This window comes from Sciurus vulgaris (assembly GCF_902686455.1).
Source record: "Sciurus vulgaris genome assembly, chromosome: 5".
NCBI classification, from domain to species: domain Eukaryota; kingdom Metazoa; phylum Chordata; class Mammalia; order Rodentia; family Sciuridae; genus Sciurus; species Sciurus vulgaris.
The window spans coordinates 35913602-35939476 of record NC_136465.1 but is presented as its reverse complement, the minus strand read 5'-3'; the positions used below and the strand labels follow the sequence as shown (position 1 = coordinate 35939476).

Sequence of the window (25875 nt, the reverse complement as noted above, 5' to 3'; positions counted from 1 at the left end):
CAACCTAGATGCCCTTCAATTGATGAATGGATAAAGAAACTGTGGTATATATACACAATGGAATATTACTCAGTCATAAAGAAGAATAAAATTATGGCATGTGCTGGTAAATGGATAAAGTTGTAAAATATCACACTAAGTGAAATGGGCCAAGCCCAAAAAACCAAAGGTTGAATGTTTTCTCTGATAAGTGTATGACAATATATAATTATGGGGGGCAGTGGGGGGAGGAGAAGAATGAAGGAACTTCGGATGGTGTAGAGGAAAAAGGGGTAGGAGGGGGTGGGAATGAAAAAACAGTAGAATGAAACAGACAGTATTTCCCTATGTATATGTATGATTACATGAATGGCATGAATATACATTGCGTACAACCATAGAAATGAAAAGTTGTACCCCATTTGTGTACAATGAATCAGAATGTGTCTGTAAAATTAAAAAATATTTTAATAAAAAAAAGTAAAATAAAGGCCAGTTTTAAGTCCTGGCACACTATAACAACAACAGCAGCTGCCACAGATTCCTTAGGATTAAATAAGATAATACATGGGAAAATGCTTTGGGAATACTTTGTGTCAGATACTATGGTTTATTTTATTTTTGGTACTGGGGATTGAACCCAGGTGCACTTTACCATTGTGCTATACCCAAGTCCTCTTAATAATTTTTTTATAAAGAACTTAAAAAACTTTATACCCAAAATACAAAGAACCCAATCAATAAATGGGCTAAGGAAATGGGGAGATACTTCACAGAAGATATACAGAAGATATTTGGTATGTGAGTGTATGTATAGGGCAATATCACATTAATAAAATGCTATTCATAAAAAATAATTTTTTTAAAAAATTTTTTGAGACAGGGTCTCATTAATTTGTTGAAGCTGGCCTCCAACTTGAGATCCTCCTGCCTCAGTCTCCTGAGTTGCCAAGATTACAAACATGTGCCTCCTGTCCAGCTGGTCTAGCACTTTATATTGTTCTCTCATTTAATTTTCACCACAACTCTGTGATGCAAATACAACTGAGATAGTTAATGCAGATGAGTAAAAGGAAAAGAGGCAAGATTAGGTAATTTGTGCAAGGTCATAAGCTAGTAATCAGAGCTGTCTGGCTCTAGTACTTGCTCTTACCACTCTATCATGATATCTTCTCTTGGAGATTTAGAAATAATTCTTTCTTTTTCCAGTATAAAAAAATGATGAAAGGGGCTCAGAAGTGCACACGATCATTGCTGATCTTCCACACCTTGGTATATACTCAAAGGACTTAAAATCAGTATACTACAGTGACACAGTCACATCAATGTTTATAGTAGCTCAATTCACAATAGCCAAACTATGGAACCAACCTAGATGCCCTTCAACAGATGAATGAATAAAGAAAATGAGGTGTATATGCACAATAGAATAGAATATTATGTAGCTATAAAAAAGAATGATTTTATGACTTTTGCCAGTAAATGGATGTATCTGGAGACTATAATGCTAAGTGAGATAAACCAATAACAAAAATGCCAAGGTTGAAAGTTTTCTGTACTGTGTGAATGCTAATACAACAAGGGGGGGTGGGGAGAGGGAAAGAATGGATGTTCAGTAGATCAGACAAAGGACAATGAAGGGAAGGAAAGGGGAACTGGAATATGAAAGACAATATAATGATTCTGACATAACTTTCCTAGGCACATATCTGAATACACCACAGTGAATCTCCACATCATGTACAACCACAAGACTGGGATCCTAATTAGAATAAGATGTACTCCATATTTGTATAAATATGTCAAAATAAACGCTACTGTCATATGTTACTAAAAAGACCAAATAAAATAATAATAACCCATTCAGAGGCATTACCTAAACCCAAATTCAAAGCATTTATTTTGATGTTCTATTTGGTGCTTTCTAGTTCCAGAGAAACCCTGACAATTTTCTTGACTTTTAATGTCACTTGATGATTTTCATTTTAAGGGCCAAATCTTTGTGAATTATGAAAAGCCTACTTATTTACTTTTAAATTTTTTAATTTGTTCTAATTAGTTATACATGACAGTAAAATGCATTTTGACACATCATACATAAATGGAGTATAACTTCTCATTCGTCTGGTTATCGTGATGTAGAGTTACGCAGGTCATGTAATCATATATGCACATAGGGTCAAAATGTCGGATTCATTCTACTATCATTCCTACCCCCATGCCTCCTTCCCTCCCTTAACTCCCCTCTGTCTAGTCCAAAACACCTCTATTTCCCTGCCTATTGTGAATTAGTACCTGAATATCAGAGAAAACATTCAGCCTTTGGTTTTTTGGGATGGGCTTGTTTCACTTAGCATAATATTCCCTAGTTCCATCCATTTATCAGCAAATGCCATAAGTTCATTCTTCTTTAAAGTTAATATTCCATTGTGTATATGTGCCATTAATCTGTTGAAGGGCACCTCAGTTGGTTCCATAGTTTAGCTGTTGTGAATTGAGCTGCTATAAATATTGATGTGGCTGTGTCACTGTAGTATGCTGATTTTAAGTCCTTTGGGTGTAAACCTAGGAGTCGGATAGCTGGGTCAAATGGTGGTTCCATTCCAAGTTTTCTGAGGAATCTCCGTACTGCTTTCCAGAGTGGTTGCACCGATCTGCAGTCCCACCAGCAGCGTATGAATGAACCTTTTTCCCCACATCCTCACCAGCATTTATTATTTATGTGAAGAGCCTATTTAATACTCAACTTTCCTGTTACTGCTTCATGAATTGCTGCCATTATTATTTAGTGAAATGTTATTATCTCCACTTTGTTGAGACTACTGTGCATAATATATAACCTGCAGGACCTTGGTTTCTGTAATGTTTGTGAAGACACTCGAGTTTCTAATTCTAAGACTCAAAACAGCAAACATTCATCAAAAGTTGTCCTGGTCAGTGTTCCTAATATCTGTAACTTTAAGCTCTCTAATTTTCTTTGAGACTTTGGCATATATTACAGAAAGAAATTTTTTTTCCAACATCATCTTCATCTATTAATTGTATTCCTGGTACCTGTGAAATGCTTACTTTTATTATGTTGAGTTGCCAGAATAATGCTTTCTTTTCATAAGCTAAAACGGAATAAAACTTGACAAGAATTAAAAAAAAAAAAATTTGCTGATCTAACACGACTTTGTCCAAAGTCATGGGGTAATACACCTTTTAGATGTCGTCTACATGGGCTCCTTAAATGTCACTATGCAGGTAAATGTCTCAAAGGTTGTGACCAATTCCTGGCCTTCATTGTTTCTCTTAAAATACATTCAGATACACAGTCAGCCCTGGGACACAGCAAATGAAGCAACTTCTCTGGGTTCAAGGCTATGCACTGGAGGGCTGGGGTCTCCTTGTGGGGACAGGTGGGTAAACACAGGAAAATCTGGGGTATGGAAGAAAGGCTTGGCTTTTCAAAAATATGTTATATAATTGGTCCCTAAGCTTTCCATAGCAGCAAAGCAAAGGCTGGGTCCCATATCCTTTACACCTGCTCCTCCTCCAGGTACTTCCTTTAGGGCCTTCGTTTGTGTTTTGAGGAAAGTAGGTGGAGGTGAATGCTTTGCTCCCGTCTGCACCCCTCAGGATTAGGCCTGGGCTCTGAGGTCCTTTAGGAGGGCGCTGGCTCACAGAGGGAATGAATTACTGGGCCATGTTTCAATCCTAACATGAGAGGTCAGGAGGAACAGCACTGTTTTGGAAATTCTACTGGCATGCTGTTGCCTCATCTGGTTATCCATCAAAATTATGAACAGCCTTCCTCTCTCCATTTCCTCTGTTATCTTAGTCTTTCTTTTTCCACCTGAATACTTCCCATGAATGAAGTCTCAGAGTACGTGCATTAGGGTTCATGTAAATGAGAAGAATGGAAAACTTGCTGCGATCAATTCATTTCAACTAAGAGATGCCATGAAAATACAAGGCTTTAATGAACCTTACAGACTTCAGTGACTTAACGTGTAAATCTTCACCTCTGGCACGTTTCACGATGCTAATCACGGCTTTTCCACTGCCTGATTCATAAGAGAGACTTTGTGTGTGTGTGACGGGGGTACTGGTGCTGGAGAATAGAACCCAGGGCCTCATGCATACTAGGCAAGCACTCTACCACCGAGCCACCTCTGCCCCAAGCCCCATAGTAGAGTCTTAACATCTGTTATACAAAGTGACTACATGTACTTATTATGATGACCTTAGTATGTCCTACATGCGTTTGCAGTTTTTGAAGAAATTCTATGAAAAAGTCTACCCTTTGAGAAAAAAGCAAAAGTAGGCAAGACCTCTTTAACAAAATCTTTCCCCTATAAACTATTTATGCCATTTCCCCACTCCTTCACCTATCTGTTCCTCTTCCCCAAACCCTAATCCATCTACTCTAACCATACACAGTAGCATTAACAACTCCATTTACTGACTGTCATTATGTGTGAAAACTATGCTCAGCATTTAATATCAATTAGCTGCTGAATTTGACCCACCTATGGAGTAACAGGTACAATTATTATCTTCCCCCATTCACTAATGAATCAATTGAGGCAGAGGAAATTAAATAATGATCCCAAGATCAAAATGCTGACAAGTGGCCCAGAAAATTCCAACCAGGTAGTGGGATACCAAAGTTCATATTCTTAACACATGAGATACACTGACAACCCAGATGCAGCAGAAGTATGCTCGGGTGCAAGGCAGATTCGAAGCAGCATCTGTGCTTTGATTGGTCAGGGAATTTACTTGAATGAAAAATGAGATAAAAAGAGTGGAAATCCTTAGTTCAACACTGATGAACTAAGGGAAAAAACTGGAAGTGAGATTAAAATACAAACTAATTTGAAATACTAAACTGTTGGTGCAGCCTCAGATAAGACCACCTTAAGCAAACGAAAGGAAGCCTTATAAAAACTGCAGTAATGTGTTCTAAAAACCTAAAGTTCAGAAACCCAGCGGGCAAGAAAGTCAAACTAGGGATAAAACCAAGAAAAGTGAACACGAATGAGTTTAAAAAAACAACAAAGAACGGAGGCAGTCAGTTGATGTATAAATGTTGTATAAGAAATATCTGCTGAGTAGTAGTTTCAAAGGCTGCTCATTTAAAAACGAGGTCAAAGGAGTATATGTGCCTGCTTTGGGGAGGAATTGGGATATTTGAAGGTCTACATGGAATAAGATTAATTCTGAGTTTGCTTTCCTCTCACCGTCAAACCGATTCTCATAAACACAGGGAAGAAACAAAGGCAACCCAAGTTGGTTATATATACATTAAGCAGCTCACAAGGGAAAATAAAAATGGTTTTGCTGTGTATACATACCTGCTGAGTGTATGTTTATGAACCATTCACATTGTTTCTGCTGTCGACAATGTGCTTGGTTGAAGCATATTAAATAGTACAGTATTTTCAATGGGCTGCTGAATTGACTCTTGGGTATAGTGTAAACACAGGGAAATAACACAGAATCTAGAATGTAGGAAATATTTCTTGGCTTAATTACAACAATAAAATCTTAGGGGCCCATCTTCGGAAGATAATAATTCAATCAGATCAGTACATAATAAAATACAGACATATTTTTCACTATGGCTGTTATCGCAAAATCCTTGGAGTGGTGGGCAGATTTTTATTTAGCATTGTGTTTCATAATATTTTATAACATGGACTTTAAAATATGATTCACATTAGTATCTCATTAAAGTTGTAAGTAAGTATCATTCTTAGATTATTCATGTACCAGTTCTCCTAGGATGACAGAAAAGCTACCGTCTGCAAATAAGTACATATTAAATCCATTTATTCCAATCAGCAACTGTTCAAATCAGCGTGCAAGCTGCATACCCATTGATTTGATGTTCCTTAATTGGTACTCACAGCACTGTTTTATTACTGATTACCACATCATAAAAGGATTATGACAGTGACATAACTTTAAACACCATGAAACAATTTTATATTCTTAGGAGTTTACTCAGGCCCCTTAAAATATGTTCTTCCTCACCACAGAATTCTCCAAGACGGGGTTAAAACATTTAAAATATTCTATCCCATTTAGGAAAGTCAATTAATGTGAATTTTAACCACTGATGAGATGGTGTCGACAAAAACAGTTTGTGTCTGAGCACATGTGTACTTTCTTAAAGAGCATTTGCTCCCCTGACACTGGCAATGGTTTTTTTGAAAACTTGCTTCAAATAAATTATTTTTGAAAGTTTGCATATTTCATTCCTTTTTTTAGTTTGGAAATTTGGTGTAAAAATTATCTGTATAAACACATTGCTTCTTATATGTACCTACCCAAGCAAAATATCATGCTTCGGTTTGGAACATTATTTATACCAAGAGTTCCAAAAGAGTGAAATAATATTTTTTCTGATTTAAGTCAGTCCAGAAAAATCCAGATTCCATGGGAAAGGCACTTTGAGATAAACTACATCTTTTAAAGTCCGCACTACCAATAAAAGCTCCTTTATGAGCTACAGAGTGTTGTATAGTGTTTGGTATTTTCCCTCAGTTTAGAATTTCATGCCTTACTGTGCACTATATATTCATAATGGAGTCAAAAGTAGTGCACTCAAATGCCCAGAGCAGGTACCCTGATGTTGGCACAGGCAGAACCTATGCAGAACCACCTATTGTTTGGTGCGTGATAAATGAGTTTTTGTAAGTCTTTGCATATGGCATGATTTCATGCACTGGATCACATACATAGACATGTTAGTAACACATGTCTCCTTTGGCATTTACTCCTTGAGTTTACTGAATGACATAAGCAAAAACACATTTTCAAATTCTGTAGATTAAAAAAAATAACAGTCGTATTTTAGTATTCTGATTTGGGAATGGAACTACCCAGAGATAGCTGTTAATGTTAATAAATAAAATTGTAATACATGGGGCTGGAGATGAATCAAGGTGGTACAGATGTGCTTAGCATGTACAAGGCCCTGGGTTCAGGCTATAGCAACTACACATAAAGATATTTATATATACATACACACAAATTTTTTACATTAAGTTAATATTTAGATATGAGATTTTGAAAGGATGGCAATAGTGTCTGAGCAGTGCTAACAATTCTAATCACAGAAAATCATAACAATGACCTACTGATTTGGTCAATTTTAATAAGTATAATTTCTTTTCTTTCTTTTTTTTCCTCTTCATTGAGGATTGAACAGGGGCAGGTTCAATCCTGCACTGATCTATGTCCCCAGTTCTTTTTATTTTTTATTTCGAAGACAATGTCTCACTAAGCACCATGGTTAACCTTAAAGTAGTAATCCTACTGTCTTATCTCTGAAGTAGCTGGGATTATAGGTGTGCACCACCATGTCTGGCTTTGATGAATATGATTTCTTATCTAATTATGTTTTATCTCTTCGAACAATGAACATTTAAACAATCCTTTTCACTCACCTTGGATAAACTGGAATTTATTTAATGAAACAGTAGATTTATGGGTTTTCTCAAAGGTGACATACAGGTAAAATAATGTTTCTGTATTTGTGGGTAAGAGTTTCCACAGATGTTTACTACTTGTATTTTGGGTACTACACTTTTCTCAGTCTTTCTCCATGAGCTGATACTGGTGATACATGTAATCTACCCATTTTCTATGAGTATTTTTCAGTGGTCAAAGTCTACATATAATATTCTGTCCACCAATTTCAGTTGACAGAAAAACGGTATGAATTTAAACTTTGGAAGGAGGTGAAGGCAGTTTTCAGTAAGTAGTTCACAAATTTTTTACATCCATCACAGTATAAATTGATTTTCCTCAAACTGTTTTTTGTTTTCCTTATTGCTGTTTTGATAAACTCTTGAGTCCTGTTAACAGTTATAACTCAAATTATCCTGAATAAAAAAGGCACCATGGAGTACACTGGAAATTTAGAAGTCTGGGGCAGGAGGATCACAAATTCAAGGACAGCCTCAGAAACTTAGCGAGACCCTCAAAAAAATGTTAATAATAATGATAATAATAATAATAATAATAATATAAAAAGGACTGGGAATGTGTCTGGGGATAGGTCTCAGTGGTAAAGCACCCCTGGGTTCAATCCCCAGTACCAAAATAAATAAATAAACAAAGTTGCTCTTCACTATTGAACCATCACTGCTATCATGTTATTTCTGTTTCTATGGCAATTCAAACTTTTGTGCCTAGTATACAGATATTAATTTATCTTTGTCACAGAAAAACCAATTTTCATCCATTCCATTAGACACATACAGGCAAAAACAATTTAGGAGGTGTAGAGTAGTGCTTAAGAGCACAGCTCCCATGGGTTTGGAATCTTGGTCTGTTGTATACTGGCTATGCATCCATAGAAAAGTTAAGTAACCTCTCTGAGCCTTGGTTTCCTCAATGGAGATTTTAATGGTTCTACCTTATAATGTTGTGAGGATTAAATAAGATAATGAACGTAGAGCACTTTGCATTGTACTTTCGCACACAGTAAATGCTCAATAAATACTAGGTATTATCAATTCATCTTATTAATAGCTTATGCTTTAAAAAGAAAACTCTTGAGACTCTGAAGAAAGGGAAAGTTTGATTCACATTTTTTTTTTGGTACCAGGGTTTAAACCCAGGGGCGCTTAACCACTGAGTCACATCCCCATCCCTTTCTTATTTTTTATTTAGAGACAAGGTTTCACTAAGTTGCTTAGGGCCTTGCTAAGTAGTTGAGGCTGGCTTTGAACTCACAATCCTCCTGCCTCAGCCTTCTGAGCCACTGCGATTACATCACAGCAAGCCAAAAGCCTGACTTTCAATAAAGAAACCTGAGACTGCCAATGATTAGTTTTCATAAGCCACAAAGTCCACTCTGCATTAATAATGCCAGGGTAAGCACCTGGTACTCCAAATGTTGCATTTGGTGGGAACATTTTTATTTTCTTCTTCTACTACTAGGGATCAATCACTGTGCTACAACCCCAGCTCATTTATTTTTTTATTTTGAGGGAGTCTCTCAAAGTTGCCCAGATTGGTCTCAAACTTGTAATTCTCCTGCCTCAGCCTCCTCAGTAGCTGGGATCAGAGAGTAGCTGGGATTACAGATGCACCTCACCTCAACCCTCACCTTCCCCCACTGGCTGGTAATATTTTTTGTATGAACAGGTTGTTTCCTGAGTGGAGACAACTCCATTCCTTGTGTGTCAGGGGATTTTCTTCCTTCTTGTTGCTTAAACACCTCTGCTGGTTGAAATGCACAATTCCAAATCAACATGTGATTCAGTTTTTTGGAATAAAGAACACATCAATACTTCTTAGATATTTTGTGTTCCCTCACTAATAATTTCATCCAAATGAGGTAAATTAATAGCTTCAAATGGAGTATGAATATCCACATACATAGCCATAGAATCTGCCCTAAAACTCAAAAATATAAGTCATTTTTACAGTAACTGTTTGGAAACTAAGACATTTTTAAATATCATACTTTACATGCAAATTTCTACTCTTATATTGTAATTTTGTTGCGAATTTTTTATCCTATTTTTCATTATGAAATGTACTGAGCAGATGGAATGTATATTGCTAACTTTTATAGCACAATGCAATAAGTTTGTGTGTCACCATTTCTAAATATAGGAGGAAGACCACCCTCTGCTGAGATAAGCCTTTGTAATAACTGTGGGTGATACGTGTACATACATGTAGTCACAGGTGCACACCTGGACTTTCATCATGTGGCTGGTGCTCACACTGAGTCACAATTCATAGGAAAGGGTTTTGGAGGCAGGAAAGAATTAAGGTATGTGAAATAACCATATAGATAGTTTTCTCTTTGCATTTTATGGCAGCTATATGGTGATTTTTTTCCCTCTTGCACATAGCGATGTATTTAGAGTGGATTACTCACATGCATGATAATCACTACTGGGGACTCATCTTAAAAGTCAAGAGTTGGACTGTATGTGAAAAGCATTATTTTACACTTCAATGTTCATGTGGGGACTAATTAATGAATACCTAATGCTATTAATTCACAATTAGATTGCTTATGTTTAACCACATGCTTTCTATTCATACATATATAAATATTAATTTTGGATAGAATGATAATCATTCAGCACCATAACAATTAAACAGCTGTAACCTGTCTCATGTGTTAAGTGATGGAGCTCCAGGCGAGTTCCATAAGCAGATGGTCTTACCCACCCATGCTTAATGTTAAAGACTTTTTAAAAAAAGAGGTGTTGACAAATCAGGACAAGTAGGCATAGTTTTAATGCAAATCAGCCAATTTGCAATGTAGATTGCCCTAAAAACTAATTTGGTGTATAGGAAAAAATTAAGCTCTGTTGTTAAAGGAAGACATTATATCACATTTGGATATAGTAGATTCCCCACCAACATAATTATTTACTAATTTCATTCAACCAACAGAGTTTAATGGAAAAGCAGCTGGCAACGTATTCATATTTATGGACCTCCTTTGACTGCTCCGTAATTTATCCAAGGCACATGCCTGTTAAATCCCAGAAATGATAGTCATATTTCAGACAGCTGTTTTCTAGCTTTATTAAAGAGGCACTCAAGAAAGGAGAGGGTCATTGAACCTATCATGAAGAAGAGCAATAGATTAAAAAAAAATTGGCTCCAGTCACACCATAATCTGTGAATATGAAAATGGGTGGGAGAAAGTCATGGATTTTGTATGAACTCACACCATAACCAAACTTGTATTTTAAACATTGGTAGGCAGAAGGGACTGTTTTAAGATAAATAGAGGCTATTTTCAATTTATTTAAAACATGATAAATCCAGTCACTAAAAGAATATTAAACTCTGTTTCAGACTTCCTGAGTGAGGTCAGAAGTCGTCAGCAGTTAAACCAGACTTTCTAGGAACAGTGGGAGTCTTGGAGACAGATCATCCCACAGTGAGACTGTCCCCTCTCCAAAAAAAAAGAAAAGAAAGAAAAAAAGAAAAAAGCATTAGCAAACCTCTCATGGGAGCCAAATTGCCCTCTTCCAGGATCACAGGTCTGACAGATAAACATACTAAGTAGCAAGTAGAAATTGCCCCCTCCAGTATAAAGATTTCTCTGGAGCCACCTTTCTGAACCAGAACTGAAATACTTACCAACCAGATCACAGTTTGACCAAAACTGCTTAATTATTATTGCCTCTTGCCCCCTGCCCCCATTCTTCCTCTATTTAAACCTGAAGTTCATGTTAGTACCCCTAAGATAGGGTTGAGATGGTGGATCTCACTTTGCCTTCCTGGTATGGCCATATTGATTAATGTTTCTTTTCTGCTTTTCACCATTACCTTTTCCATTTGGTTTCTGGGGCAAGTGGCTGGATCAGGAACCCCCAGAATCAGGCCTCTGGCCCAGGACTCCAATAACAATAAAAATCTCAGCATATAAGAAAAATTACTTACAATTCACACTAACCTCTTATAGCTGCCTGGCACTCTACAGTCAACCTGGGTGAAGTTGTAGGAAGAATGTGGCAACTTTATAATCTGGCACTAGTCATAATCTTCCTTGCTAATATTATAAAATAGCTGAAAACATATTATTTTGCACCTGGTTTCATTCCCAAATGCCTTGGATTTTAACTTTTCAATAAAAGCCTTCTGAGGAACTTGGCAAGAATTGAAGAGAACATTTTTCATCTTTATTTCTGGTTAAATTGTATATCCAGTCAATTGAGCTTTAAAATCTCCTATAGACTAGGTTTGGGTGGTAATTAAGAACTTAAATGGTTTTTAAAAGATGCAAATCAATGAGGTGTTCCAAATTGAAAAAGATACTCTAGTATATCAGTAAAGGAACAAAATGGAAAGCTTTTAATAAAACAGTGTAATATAAATTTAACATATAACTTAACAGGATTTTAATCAATGTTGGGACTCAGAAAATGGTACTGCAAATGATAGCGCTTGATGTAAAGGTGAACTAAGGTCTCTCTGACCTTCTCCAGCCCCTGTCTTTGATCCCTCTTTCTCTTAGGAAGCAGGGAGGGGCTAGGTCTGAAGTTGTCTTGTCTAGCTTCTCCAGGAGGAGTGTAGCAGTCTTGGACACCTCCCTGATATCTCACTAAACAGACAAACTAAATTCACAGGAAAAGGAGACCACAGGTTTGATGCTTTGCACAATTAAGTCTATTCTTCTCAGGTACCAGTTCTTCCTAGGGCCATTACCTGTAAGACTGTTTGCACAGCAAGACACCTTTGTCTTCTGTACACTTTCTCCCTCACCATCCCTTGGTCCCAGTTCCCTGTTTTTCCTGTTGTCACCTTGCCACAGAAACCCTAAGCCTCTTGTCTTTCTGTAACTCAGAATGCTACTTAACCCTCAACCATCTGGAACTTGTGTCAATTTCATACTTTGTGTGACTATATTTATACACTAATAAATTTATGTCTTTTCTCCTGTTAATCTATTGTCAGTTTGTTTATATAGTAGACTTGAATTTTGGTGACTGCTGTGTATTTATACAATAATAAGTTTATGTCTTCTTCCTGTTAATCTATTATGTTTATTTACATTATAGACTTGAATTTTTTGTGACTGCTGTATGTTTATACACTAATAAACTTATGTCTTTTTTCCTTTTAATCTATTGACAGTTTATTTATATTATAGACTTGAATTATCAAACCTTCAAGGGGTGGGAAGAAAGTTCTGTTCATTCCTACATCAGATAACATGTCCCTTGATAAACTTGGAAATAACAACTTAAAATTGACTTAAGAAGAAAAATGTGATTAAAGGAAGAAAAATGGAAATCCTAGGCATGGAAGTATTCATATTTAAAAATTCTATCATGGCATCTAGTGTGTTAATTCAAATTAGTGAATTCAAAAATTTCCTTGAGATAATTATAATTTATAAGTTGTTTCTAAGACACAGAGCACCTACATGGTAAATTATTTTGAGCCTTAAAACAACAAGCTAGCAACCCACAAAGTTCCTTGTGGGAAATAAATATAAGACAATAAGACAGGAAGAAATGAAGTTTATCAAATACAAAGAAATCAGGCATATTTCAACGATACCTAAGTGATCATAAGATGATACAAATCATCAGCATGTTTTGTTATAGCTCCCATTTCAGAAAAATCACAGTGGATTCAATGTTCCATTCTTTCTGAATGCACCTGCTCCTAAAGCCAGGGAGTCTACAGTGAGCTGAGTAGGAAAAAGCTTAATTTAGTCAGTACCTACTGGGACCCAAGTTATATCACAGGAGGAAGACTGGAGAGAAATCTGAGCACAAACCACCACCACAATATAGAATTCATTCATCCTATAACTCTAAATAAGTATGTAAGACAAATTTCTTCTAAAGATCTCAAAATTCTCATTCTCACAGGCTATGTGAACATGCCCTAAGTGGAAAGATAAATGTTATATGCAGATTAATTCACCTGTAAAACACCCATATTGAGAACTGAGTTTTAAAAGTCCTAAAAAAATTCTCCTTGCCTAAAGCATAGATACAAGTGTATATTAAGCTGCAAATATATATATATATACACACACACACACATAGTTTTCTGTACTTTTCTAAAGTATAGTTATAGTATAAGTGTACATTGAAGTATACTATATATAGTTATGATATAACTTTATATATAGTAAGTATAAATTGAAGTATACTATATATAGTTATAGTTATATATAATACATACACATAAAGTTATAGTATAAGTATATATTAAACAGTTCCCTGTCCCAGAAATTTCCCTCTCGGCAGCATTGCTGCTTCCTGATTTGAAACTCTCACTCAGCTTTAGGTGATGCTACTACAGCCACCTCTGTTCTTAGTGAGGTTAAGTCAAAGTATGAAGGACATGGAGACAACCAGGGACACAAAGGCCTGACATTAATAGCAAAGGCTTTTTATGACTGCATTTACTCCCGTTCTTAGGGATTAAAAAAAAAAAAACCCTGATGCTCTGGGAAATTACTTATTGGGAAATAAATCCTCCCCATGATTACAGAACATCTGTCAGGATAGTCCTTGGGGCTATGGTTTTTCTGATGTTCATATATTGCAAGCAGGTGCCAAGGTACATTAAAATTCTAATTGAAACTTTTTTGAGGATTTGCCTGATTTGAGGATACGACTGTAACGGAGTTTGCAGAGACATTATATAACTTGTACAAGCAGGTTTACAACATAAGGAAGGGTGGAATACCACAAAGTTAAAGTTGCAACACATTTCAGAAAAAGTGTACCATTAGAGTTCAAATTAATAGCAACTCTGAAGGTTTGTGGGATGTGGATTGTAAAATAGTGGAAATCAAGCGATTCAAAAGCCATGACATGGAGTATTTGAGACATGCTAGAAAAACAGAGTCAAACTTGATAAAGCCCCACATTGAAATGACTGTGTTCATTTTTGCTGGTGGATTACTCTCTCACTCAACAGATGATGGAATGCTGACTGAAAGATTAAGTCAGGATGAAATGTAGATCTGCCATTGCTTGCAACACTTGCTATCATTAAGTTGAACCCACAACTTCATGGCCTTTTATCATGAAATTGGTATACAAAGAAAAACAAATTAATACAAAAGAACAATTCACACAGGTTAAAAGAAAAACCACTTGAGGGATAGATGAATCGCAACCTCCAAATAGATAACTACCATCACCATATACCACACAGTCATCCACTGTTCAATGCCTTCTTCATAAAAATGAAGCACTGTTAAATCAGCCAGTAAAAACAAACATTATCTTTGTGGCAGTTTAAAAAATAAATATTGAAATGGGGTAGAAAGAGCACTGATAACCTAATAAAGAGCCACCATCATTTAGAGAGGTCAGAGAAACTAGGTTTGCATTTGTACGAAAGAGTACTACGAGCCCTCATTTAAGAAAATACCAATTCTGAGGAAATCATAGTGGGCCAAGTACTGTATATAAAACTATTACTTGAATAAATTAGACTCAAATGAGAAAAATAATATTGAGAGACCCCCGAATGGATAAGAGACCCTGAATGGATATTAATGGTACCACAGTGGAAGACACAGACATCTGAAAATGAGTCATTTTCAGAACATGCAGGATGCTCAAGAGCTCTGATGGGGGATTTTCACAGTTCCTATCAGTCACCTCAAGTTTCTTTGTTACTTAAAATCACTGAGATGGTGGAGTAGGAAGGACCTAGTAAGTTCTCTTTCTGCATGCTTCATGGAGGGCTTTTTAGCCTGTCTGGGTTTTCGCTGCCAACTAGCTTAGGAGAATTGCTTTCCACTCAGCTCCATGCCTCCTGCCTCCTCGATGAGCCACCCTCAACTGTGTCTGACGGATAAAGAGGCAGCTTTATCCACACTCTTAGCATGTCAGGAAGTGGAGGGGGGATTAGTTCTCCTAGTATCCAGCAAGAGTTTCTGTTTAGCAGAGGCCAAGAGATGATTCAGTAGGGAAGAATTAGGTTAGTCAATGTTTTATTTATTTCGGTTCAAATACTCTAGCAACAATGATAACAGTAACATCTGTATGGTATTACTTTGGGCCAGTAACTGTGATAAGTGTTCTTTTATATGGCTTAACTCAATTCACACTCTCAGCAACTCTATGATGTAGGTATTTATTTTCATTCCCACTTTATAGGTGAGGAAACTGAGGCACTATCAAGTGATAGAGATGGGATCAAGGCAGATCCAGGTTTTGAAGGGTCTGAAATAATTGGTAGAGGCTCTGTAAGAAAAAGAACACTCTTTGATTGCCTTCTTTATGACACTAATTTTGTAATATGTTCTACAGAGAGGTTAAAGAATCTTTATTCACTATGATACTGTGATAGTTTAACATGGTTTTCATTATTGATAGTTTAAAAAAGTTTCATGTGGCTTCAGATTTGTTATTTTAATGTTGTAAATTTTCAGCATTACTGTTGAATTTGGGGAAAGCATTTGTGTGTGTATGTGTGTGTGTGTATGTGTGTGTGTGTGTGTGTATGTGTGCCAGGGATGAAACCCAGGGTCTCATGCATGCTAGGCAAGCACTCTACCATTGAGACACAACTCCAACCTGGGGAGACTTTTTATTGTGTAATAAACTGATCTTATATACCCTTTGAATTGATGACACTTCTTAACCACTTTGTTGTGATGTCTTCGTAGTACAATATTTTGTATTTTATGCTATCTTTGTCAATGTCAGTATGACGTGTATAAACAAGAAATCTTTTTCTGATGGTTCATATGATCCAATGCTACATTGGGATGCATAATGCATGTGACTTCATAAATTCTGTTATGAATCTGTACCCTACAAAATACAAGAATTCTGATAAATTCCTCAAATGAGAAATACTCATTAATAAGAATTATGACATGTTTATAACTAGATGAGTTCCATAATCAAATATATCCCAATGGGAGACAATTTCCATTTTGAATAGGAATTTCACATATCTGATGATAATAATAATTCTGTTTAAATATATATCAAGCCTTGTCCCATCCCCCAATACCTTTTCCTTCTGTTGCGGGATTCCATAGGACAAAGTCATATCTTCAGATACTCTACAACCAAATATAATCATGTCATTAGGTAAGTCAATGGATGGTAAGAACAGCCCTGGATGGCCAGCAGAAACAACCATAGTTCATACCTTGTAAAACACATCTCCCGTTAAATATAAACTAAACATACCCCCAAGTTCAAATACTCCTTTGTGGAATGTCAAAGTACCCAGAGCCACCTCAATGCCACTGTCCCTGAGGAAAAGTGTGATGGAAAGGGAGCTGGAGTAGAAAGTGATTTGCAAGTTTTATAAGTAATAAAGGACCATGTGAACCCATGGTTCCCTTGTGGAGTCTTAGAAGAACCAGGGCAAGTGAGGCTTCTTCTGATGCCTGAACTTCATCAGCTTCATTGTCAATAGTCTATAACATGATTAGGAACCCAGATAGTATGGTGTTAGTGACAATTTTCTTCCCCACTATGCCACAACTGACCATTGTTGAGGTACAATAGAAAATAAATAAAAGGTAGAAAGGAGACAAGGAAGAAAAGAAGACTGTAACTTGAGTCTTAAAGCCTTGTGCTGAAGTTCCTCATACCTTTTCTCCCCAGGTCAGTTCTTCCCAGAGACCTGTTACTCCCAAATTCTTAAGAAATCTATAAGTCTTAAAGTTACTGAAAATTCAATCACTTATGAAAATTGCCCTGTGCACTGTTAAGTAACCTGTGCAGTGTACTAACACAGATACTTCTAGAATATATTGGATGAAGGGAGATACAATATTTTAAGAAATCCATAATATGGACTATGTTCCAAATATTACCTACTCATCAGATAAAGGAGACAATGGCAACATAAAGATCCCAAGAATGGCCAGATAAATGACATTTGAATAAAAGGGTAAAATAGTATTTTAAAAATTCATATTGTTTTATTAATATCATACCCGACTTGGGCAACATTATAAAAGTTACAAAGAATACTGAGTTTGTAATCTAAATGAAGCATAAAAGCATTTGTAAAAGAGTTTTTTTTTTTAATTGTCATTTATTTTTAAATTTCATTCTTAAAAATACTATTCTTTTATCATTATTTGAGCTAAGAACTAGTACATCATGCCTAACGTTGTCCACATTAGTAAAAGATCTGCTCCTTTTCTAGGCCCCCCACATTGTTTAGTAGGTAACTCCCCAGGTGTGTGCATTTCATTTTCAATTTCTAATCTCCAGCCTCCCAAAACCCAGAGCAACTATGGTATTTATAGAGGTATGCTGAGTACAGTATGGCTAAGTTTTGTCTGAGCAAACAAAGCATGTCTTTGTGATCATTAATGATCTTGTTTCCCAATGTACTAAAGAATTAGAATAAAAACAAATAGCTAGTCTTTTGTAGCTTAAAGGAATTAGGATTTCCCTTAGGCCAAATTTCCATTTGAATTGCCTGAAAGTACATGAAAATCAATGTAGCTCAATAAACAACTCTGTGTTTGAGACATTACTAGAAGAAAAATATCACAACATATTCCACCTTTCTTTCATCATGATGATTTTCAGAAACAACTCTCTAACCCCCAACTCAAATACAACAGTTTCTTGTTAAACAATATCCATAATGATACTAGCTTGTAATTTATAGCAATGAAATGGAAATTTCATTAACTTTTTCAAGTAAATTCCTTGGATAGAATTTTGTTTTATTTAAAAAAAAAGTTACACCCAAAACACTGTCTGATTTGCAATTTGTCTCATTTATCCTTAATAACAAAATTAAAACTCTAATGTATTGAACACTATTTGCTAGGTTTTACTAAGTGTTTAATAGTCTGATATTTCACTTAATTACAACAATTCTAAGAGGTACATAATTTCACATTTCATATAAGAGGAAATACTTTAAATGATTTGCTTACCGTAACTCAATGGTTCAGCAAGGTTTCAAATATAAAGTTTTCAGGTGTTACAAAAAACTCATACAAATACCTAGAGAGCAGGCTTTGCGCTGCTCTGAATCACTCAATCGGTATAAAACAGCAGCTTTCAGGCTGTGCCTAGCTTGGAGTTACTCCATTTTATAAAGCTCAGTTTGGTCTGAGCTATTCTATTTTGAGTATAAGTGATAGGCAGAATGACTTGGAACTTGTCTAAGCAAATAGTTACCTAACAGATGTTGGACATACAGAACTTATAGAAAGGAAAAATTCCCTGGTGCATAGCATAATCATAAGGTACAAACTGATAAACACATTAATCATGCTAATAAAAAATGACCACCAGTGAACTTATCAAATTAAATCAGAAGTCCACGGATATGTGTGTGTATCAAACCTATATCATAAAAACCAGGCCCATGAGATTATCAATCTCATCAGAAGTCACCCCCTCACCTGAAACCCATAAAAGGAGATACACCCTAAGACTGGTTACAGCAGCATACAGATAGTCTTTATACTATCTGATGAACTCATCATAAGGTTGGTAGGTGATGAACATTCTACTTTGTTCCAGGGCTTTAGCTCAGCTTGATTTCCCTGCTTAATGTGGCCCACTTTGAAACTGCCTGCCATCAGGACCCTGGCCTAGAATAAGTTCCATGCACTAACAGCTCATTGCTCTGAACAAGTTCTAGGGCTGGTTTGTAATCTTATCTGATCCCCTGCAATGACTCCTCTATATTTGTATAGGCTCTCTACCTTGGCTCTCAGTGTAGCCTCCTAAAATCCTGTGGCCACTTAAACCCTTTCTTAGCCTGTCTATCTATCTGCCTGTCTGTCTATCTATCTATTATGTGAAGTTTGATATATGATGTGGGTGTTAAAGATATTAATAATTAAGACCATAATTAATAATTATAATTATCATATAATTATAATAATTAATATATGAAATAAAATGATTAATATATATATTATAATAATTAATAATTAAAAGAACCTGTGATTGCTGAGCACATGGTTACCAAGTAACCCATGAGTACTTGGTGAAATGGAACTGATCAAAGACGTACGTGTGTAGGGCTGGGGTTGTGACTCAGTGGTAGAGTGCTTGCTAGCATGTGTGAGGCACTGGGTTTGATTCTCAGCACCACATGCAAATAAATGAATAAAAAATAAAGGTCTATCAACATCTAAAAATTTTTTTTTTTTTTTAAAAGATGTACAGGTGAATTTACTGTTCAATAAATTCTGCCATTGTGGAAAGACAAAAACATGTCTGGTCTATGTTAATGGCATAGCTTGCTCATGACCTGTATTATTAATTGACACTTTATATTTGGAAAAAAAGTCTAACTGAGGCAAAGAACAATTAAGGTATGTTATATTGAATCAAAAGTTCATGCTTTTCAAAAAATCATTATGTTACATTGCCTTTTATGAGAAACAGTACTCAGTAAGTATCAAAGAAAGGATGTTCAATAATTGCTTACTAGAAAAAAGAGAATTAGTTAACAAATGAAAAGTAACTGAGGCATGCAACTACAGTATCCTACAAAGGGAACCCAAGTGATTTAAAAATGGGAAGATGATTTCTCACCTTAGAAAAAATAAAGAGTTAAGTGAAATTGAGAAAAGAGAATCCATATACTTAAATCTAGTAACTTGCCAAATAAAGCAGAAATATCAGGTTTGTTCCAGGATTTAAATATGCTTTCCATCCTGAAGTTCTTCATTAAAACTCACCAACATTATATGCTATAAGCCCATTTTCTCCATTTCTGTCCTTTGGAGAAATGGAAAATACCAATTAGCCTCCAGAGACAATTTATGTGTTGCAGACCGAGAGCTGAGCCTTCCTTTCCTTTGTAACAATGCTCCATGGTAGATGCCAATCAAATGTGTTATTCAGTCCCCTCTTTCTCCGTTAGGTCTCAATTTCGTCTAGAGCCTCCAATGCTCTCAAATATAAGTGCATGACTTTAGGGATAAATCTTTTCAACAAAAGCTACAAAGAATACTGGGAATGATGTTGGCCAAATTATATCGTTACATTGTGTGCAACTATGAATATGTAACAAAAAATCCGACCATTATGTACAACTACAATGCACCAATGAAAAAACATGGGGAAAAAAAAGATTTGAAAGACCCTAAATACAGAATGGTCCTTGTGGAAGTTACAGGTTAGGAATACTAAAAAACTGGTAGGTAGGATTAGTCATTGCCCAGGATACTTAGGATTGCACTCTGCGATACTAATACATAGTGCTGTATTGCTTCTATGGCCAATTAATTCTAGCTACAGGCCAATCCTACAGCATATTCCCCCCTGTTTTCCTAAGCAAGAGAAAAAGAGGAAGTCAAACCAACTGAGTTACCTATACATGGTTATAGATTCTGATTCTAGTTAAATATATTAACAGTGAATTTATTGAACTAGGTCATGACTAGTCTCTCACAGTTCACAGATTTGACCTTGTCCTACCCCAGCTCTCACATTAATGGGGACCTTCATTTTATATAGAAAACAATATTTATATAGAAATATAAATATTAATATAGTAACATTATTATAATAAATATTAATACATAGTAATATTATAATTATGTCAACTATTATTATAAAATATTTAATATAGTTTTATGTTGCCTCTGGATCCTCTAAATAGTCTTACATCTTTCCTAGCTCATGAAAAACAAAGGTAGGCCCATGGGTATGATAATCACTTCGCTCTTATGGAATGGTCACATATAAAGGAGGATATTATTGGAGTTGAGCATCTACGTCAGTGCTATTACTGTTAAACCATGTTATTAGGAAGTACTGGTACATATTTGATATGGTTCATTCATCTAACTTCCCTTTTTCTTTATTTTTAAAAGGGTCCAAAAATCATAAATGCCTTCTGGGGAAGAAGAGAGAGATGCCTATTTTAATCAGAATACTGCTAACAGTAGATTTCCCTTTGCTTTATTTTCCATCTGTGTGCATCACTGGTCAAAGTTTAACCCAAGAAAGGAGAAGGACTTGGGACAGTGAATCTGCAGATGAATATGCCTAATTTGCTGAACTCATGATTCATAACGAGAGAAAAATATGAATGCACTAATAAAAATATCAGGATGTAATCCTTTCAGATAGAGAGGTGTTCAGTGAATGTTCAAAATTCATAACCTATTTTACTATCAACATGCCTATGGTTTTATGAAAGCAGGAACTGAGTATATGAAGACACTAAGATGACGAATGAAGAATATTCTTTGCTTTCTATCGGAACTTTTGTTCGCTTCTAACTGTTTAATTTCTCCTCCATCTCTCTTTCAATTAAACTCCCTGTTTGTATTCAATGAAATGGCACATAATATGGAGAAAGAAAAAAAAATCTTGCTGATTTATGAGTATTCTTTTGTAAAGTGGAAGCTTCTTTCAGCCAGATACTTAAGTGCTAAAGTTGAGAGGAAGTGCACAGAACAGAAACCATCCCAAAGGAGGAAAAACACTGTATTCTCATGGCTGCTTCATCAGTGGCTTACAAATAGCTCCTTAGGCTTTACTGTGGAATACAAGCAGGTAAAAGGAGACAAGGGCAAAGAAATTGAACCTCTGCACACCAAACTTTGAAATAATTTGTTCTACTTGTATAAAAGAATGATACAGCAATTTAAATCAATCCTCACATCTTTTAAAAGGTTCACATCCAAATGTACTTTTTAAATTTATTAATTTTTAAATTTTTTTCTGCAACACTGGGAATTGAGCTCAGAGGCTCTCTGCCACTGAGCCACATCCCTAGCCCTTTTTATTTCTTATTCTGGGACAGGTCTTGCTGAGTTTTCCAGGCTGGCTTTGAACTTGTAATCCTCCTGTTGTAGCCTCCTGAGTTGCTGGGATTACAGGCCTGGGCCACGATGCCTGCTATAAGAAGTTTTTAAATTTTCCCATATAATCATTCATATGGAATATAAAAATAACAAAATTAAGGGAAACAACAGGAAATGAAATTGTTAACTACAGAAATATAAATTATAATAAAAACACCTTCTACTAACAAAAATCTTAGATACAAAGCAACTAGAAAATCATTCAACAACAGTTCATTAATGGGAAATGATGACCCAGGTCATATTGCCAAAGTCAATGAAGACAGAACAGTGGAATGATTTGTTGAGCAGCTGTTGGTCTTCAAGTTAAATATGCCTACTGGGTAACTTACTGATACATTTCTTGGTTTGCAAAGCTATACTTTTTGTTGTACCTTGTAGGATAAATATAAGATATATAACTTCTCCCCTCTAACTGGAATCAATTTGTGGTAGGGTCACAAAATATGAGAAGAAGCATGTTTTTCTGTCCTGCCTCTGATGTATGGACATTCTGAGATTTGGAGCAAGAAGCAGTTTGGTCACGGGGTATTACATTGTCCTTTTTGTATGTCTGTGAAAAGATACACAAATCCAACTTGTCAACATTTTTCTGCCTCGATGTAGTTCACTTGAGTATCAAGCTGTTGTTGCCTTAGATGCCTCTCTCAAAGAGCAAGCGGGGGTGGGGGAGCCCTATTACAGTTGTGGGGACAGGCACTCTGCAAATGCAAGTACAAATATGTGTACTTGCTGTTGACTCCAGTGAAACCTAAACCATTCCCCAGTGTTAGGCAGTTAGATCACATTCGACAAGTGAGACCCTAATGATGTTTTACATAGTTAATACAGTATCTCTGATCTCCAGGAACCTGGCAGGCCTGGCCCTCGTTTAGCATCTAGAAATTTGGATGTTCCCTTCAATGATAAGGTTAGGAATACCTGAAGTTCTAAGCACTTTTCCTTTGGGAGCCTGAAATTCTGGTGGTTGTGGTAGAGGGAAGGTATCTCTTCTTGGGCAGCAAACCTTGGGCTTGAGAGTCCCACATAGGCTTCCCTTGGCAGAAATACTGCACATGTGTGTTGTTGTGTTTCGCTCTGGAGAAAGGCATGTGTTCTCCATGATCACCCCCAACCCTTGCTCTGTGGGACAGAAAGAACGTAGGAAGCCTCCAGACTCTGCCTGATGTGTCTGTCTTCCTTTTTGATCTCTAATAAATCACAGTCATAAATCTAACCACCTATGTGTCCCGGAGTCCTAGTAGACCACCAGATATGGGACAGTGGGTGTGTGAAAAGTCACCTAGGGCCAATAAAATTAGAATGCACCTAACAGGAAGTTTATAAAGATATAACTGTGATAACATTATCAGATGTATGTGATTTCAATTTTCCAATGAAAAAATTCCTGGACACTCAATTCCAATAAGCAAAAAAGCAAAGCACATAATACTTACAGATGCACTGGAAGAAGAAATCATTTAAGATACCAACGTTCCCCCAATGGCATGAATCAAATTTTACCCCAAGAACATAAAACAATGTGGAGAAATAATGTACCTTAAATTCTGAAACTTCTGTAGGACTGTACCATTTTGCTATATAGCTTCACTGAAGTGAGGTAGAAATTTATGACTTACTTGTGCTGTTTTTTGTAACTGAACATTTTAATTCAGGTAACTTGAATGATAAAAGCAATGACATTGAATACCTTGAAAATATGGCACTTCTTTAGTTTCTATGGCATTATATATGTTCTAGATACTTTTGTTTCTATGCTAAATGCCATTTATGTATGAAAGACCATTATTTAATAAAAAGGTTTGGTCTTAAATATCTATTTGATTGTTTTATAAAACCTTCCTGAATGACATAAGACTTGAAAAAGTGTTAACCATATAAATTTAAGAACAGTCAGACTTGTACATTATTCTACTCTATTTCTATTGATGCTACAAAATAAAGTCATAAAAAGTTAAATATCTTTTGTAGAGATTCAACATATCAATCAATGATATGGGACTCTGGAATCTTATAGAGGTCAACGATGCCATATACTTGAAAAAAATTAAACATTTAAAAATAAAATTAAATATTTTTAAATAAAATGAGGAGATGCAATGGCAATATGGGACACTGAGAAGCAATAGTCAACGAAAGTTTGTTTATAAATAAGAAATTACATTTTCTTTATGTGGGTCCATTTGTTTGCCTATCACCAAAAAACAGTGAATACAAAAATTCTTATATCTAAAAAGAAGTGAGATGCCATTGTAAAATGACAACCATAATTAAGAAACAAGACAGATCCTTTTTAAAGAAGACTAGTAAAAAATTAATTTGAAGAGATAAATTTTTACCAAGTTGAAAAATAGCCAACGAGCTTTCTTTTGTAATGGATGGAGGACAGATACAGAAGTAGGAAGAACAATTCAGGGTCAGGGGATAGCTTAGCAGTACAGTGCTTGCCTCACTTGCATGAGGCCATGGGTTTCATCCCCAGCTCCACAGGAAAAAGTAAATTAATTGAATAAATAAGTAAAGAAATAAATAACAGTTGGCCTACCAATAGTACAGTGCTCTCCATTCCATCCCTGGCTGCATTCACACTTGCCATCCTTGCAGGTCCCGTGTTCTGCACAGCGGGGGTGGCAAGCCCTTTGATTACATGCTGGGCCGGTCCAGCCTTCCTCACAGCGACAGGTTCCCCCCATGCAAACACCATGTGAGCCACAGTCCACAGAACATATTTCTATATTGCAAAAAAGGAAGCAGGGCAGGAGAGAAGAGTAGCAGAAGGTGAGAAGGGGGATTCATAAAAAGAGCTTTTTCTTACTTAAACTTCTTAAAGTAAAAAACAAAATAAATGAAAAGATCAAAAGTCTTTGTACACTAAGTTAATTTTAGTGTTGATTATTAGGAATTATGAATGGTAGAATTTTAATTCTTTATCCAACATTTAATTTTACATGTGGCTGTTATGGTATATAAAATACATACAACACTTTTGTTTGGAATAATTTCTTACTTTTATATAAAGATATTTTATATGTAAAATAATATGTGTATAGACAGAATAATCACATTTTATATAAATATCTGAGAGTATCTTTGCAAAGAAAAAACACACACACCAAATTTATGAAATATTTTGGTATCTAAGCATCTCAGGTATCTGGGAAGCATACATTTAGTAAGAATTGCAAAGGGGCTATTTCTAATGCCACTGTTTAAATATTCAGAAACTTTCATTAAGAAGACTGTTGTTTTGCTTACATTACATTAACTTGCTTCAGAAATGTAGGCATGCTGGTTAAAGAAAAGAAATGATTGTTTTTCCTGTTTGGTAAATTTGTACTGCTGACAGATACAAATTGCTTCACCCACATGGTAGAAAACCAGCTTAATAAATACAACTATTGACTGTTATTTGAAAAACAAGGTCTCCCAACTACCGGACCTATTGAAAGGAGTACAAGTGACCAAATGACTTCAAAAACTAATTATTTAAAAATAATTCAGATGTCTAAAGTATTTTTCACCCTTAAAGCTTTCTTAGAAGCTTTGTCTAACTAGACCTGATTGACAAAGAGGGAGGGAGAACTTTGAAGGGTATTTTCCTT

General features: G+C 35.8%; 1 protein-coding gene across 13 annotated transcripts in view; it reads right to left on the bottom strand.

The window, feature by feature from the left end:
• The window catches only part of TENM3 (teneurin transmembrane protein 3), a 1088270-nt gene that overhangs the window by 86002 nt on the left and 976393 nt on the right, over positions 1–25875 (bottom strand). For all 13 annotated transcript variants that reach the window (XM_079141831.1, XM_079141840.1, XM_079141843.1 and 10 more), the window contains one exon: positions 24819–25004. In XM_079141831.1, the coding sequence (XP_078997957.1) occupies positions 24819–25004 (186 nt within the window). The remainder of the gene's footprint in view (positions 1–24818; positions 25005–25875) is intronic.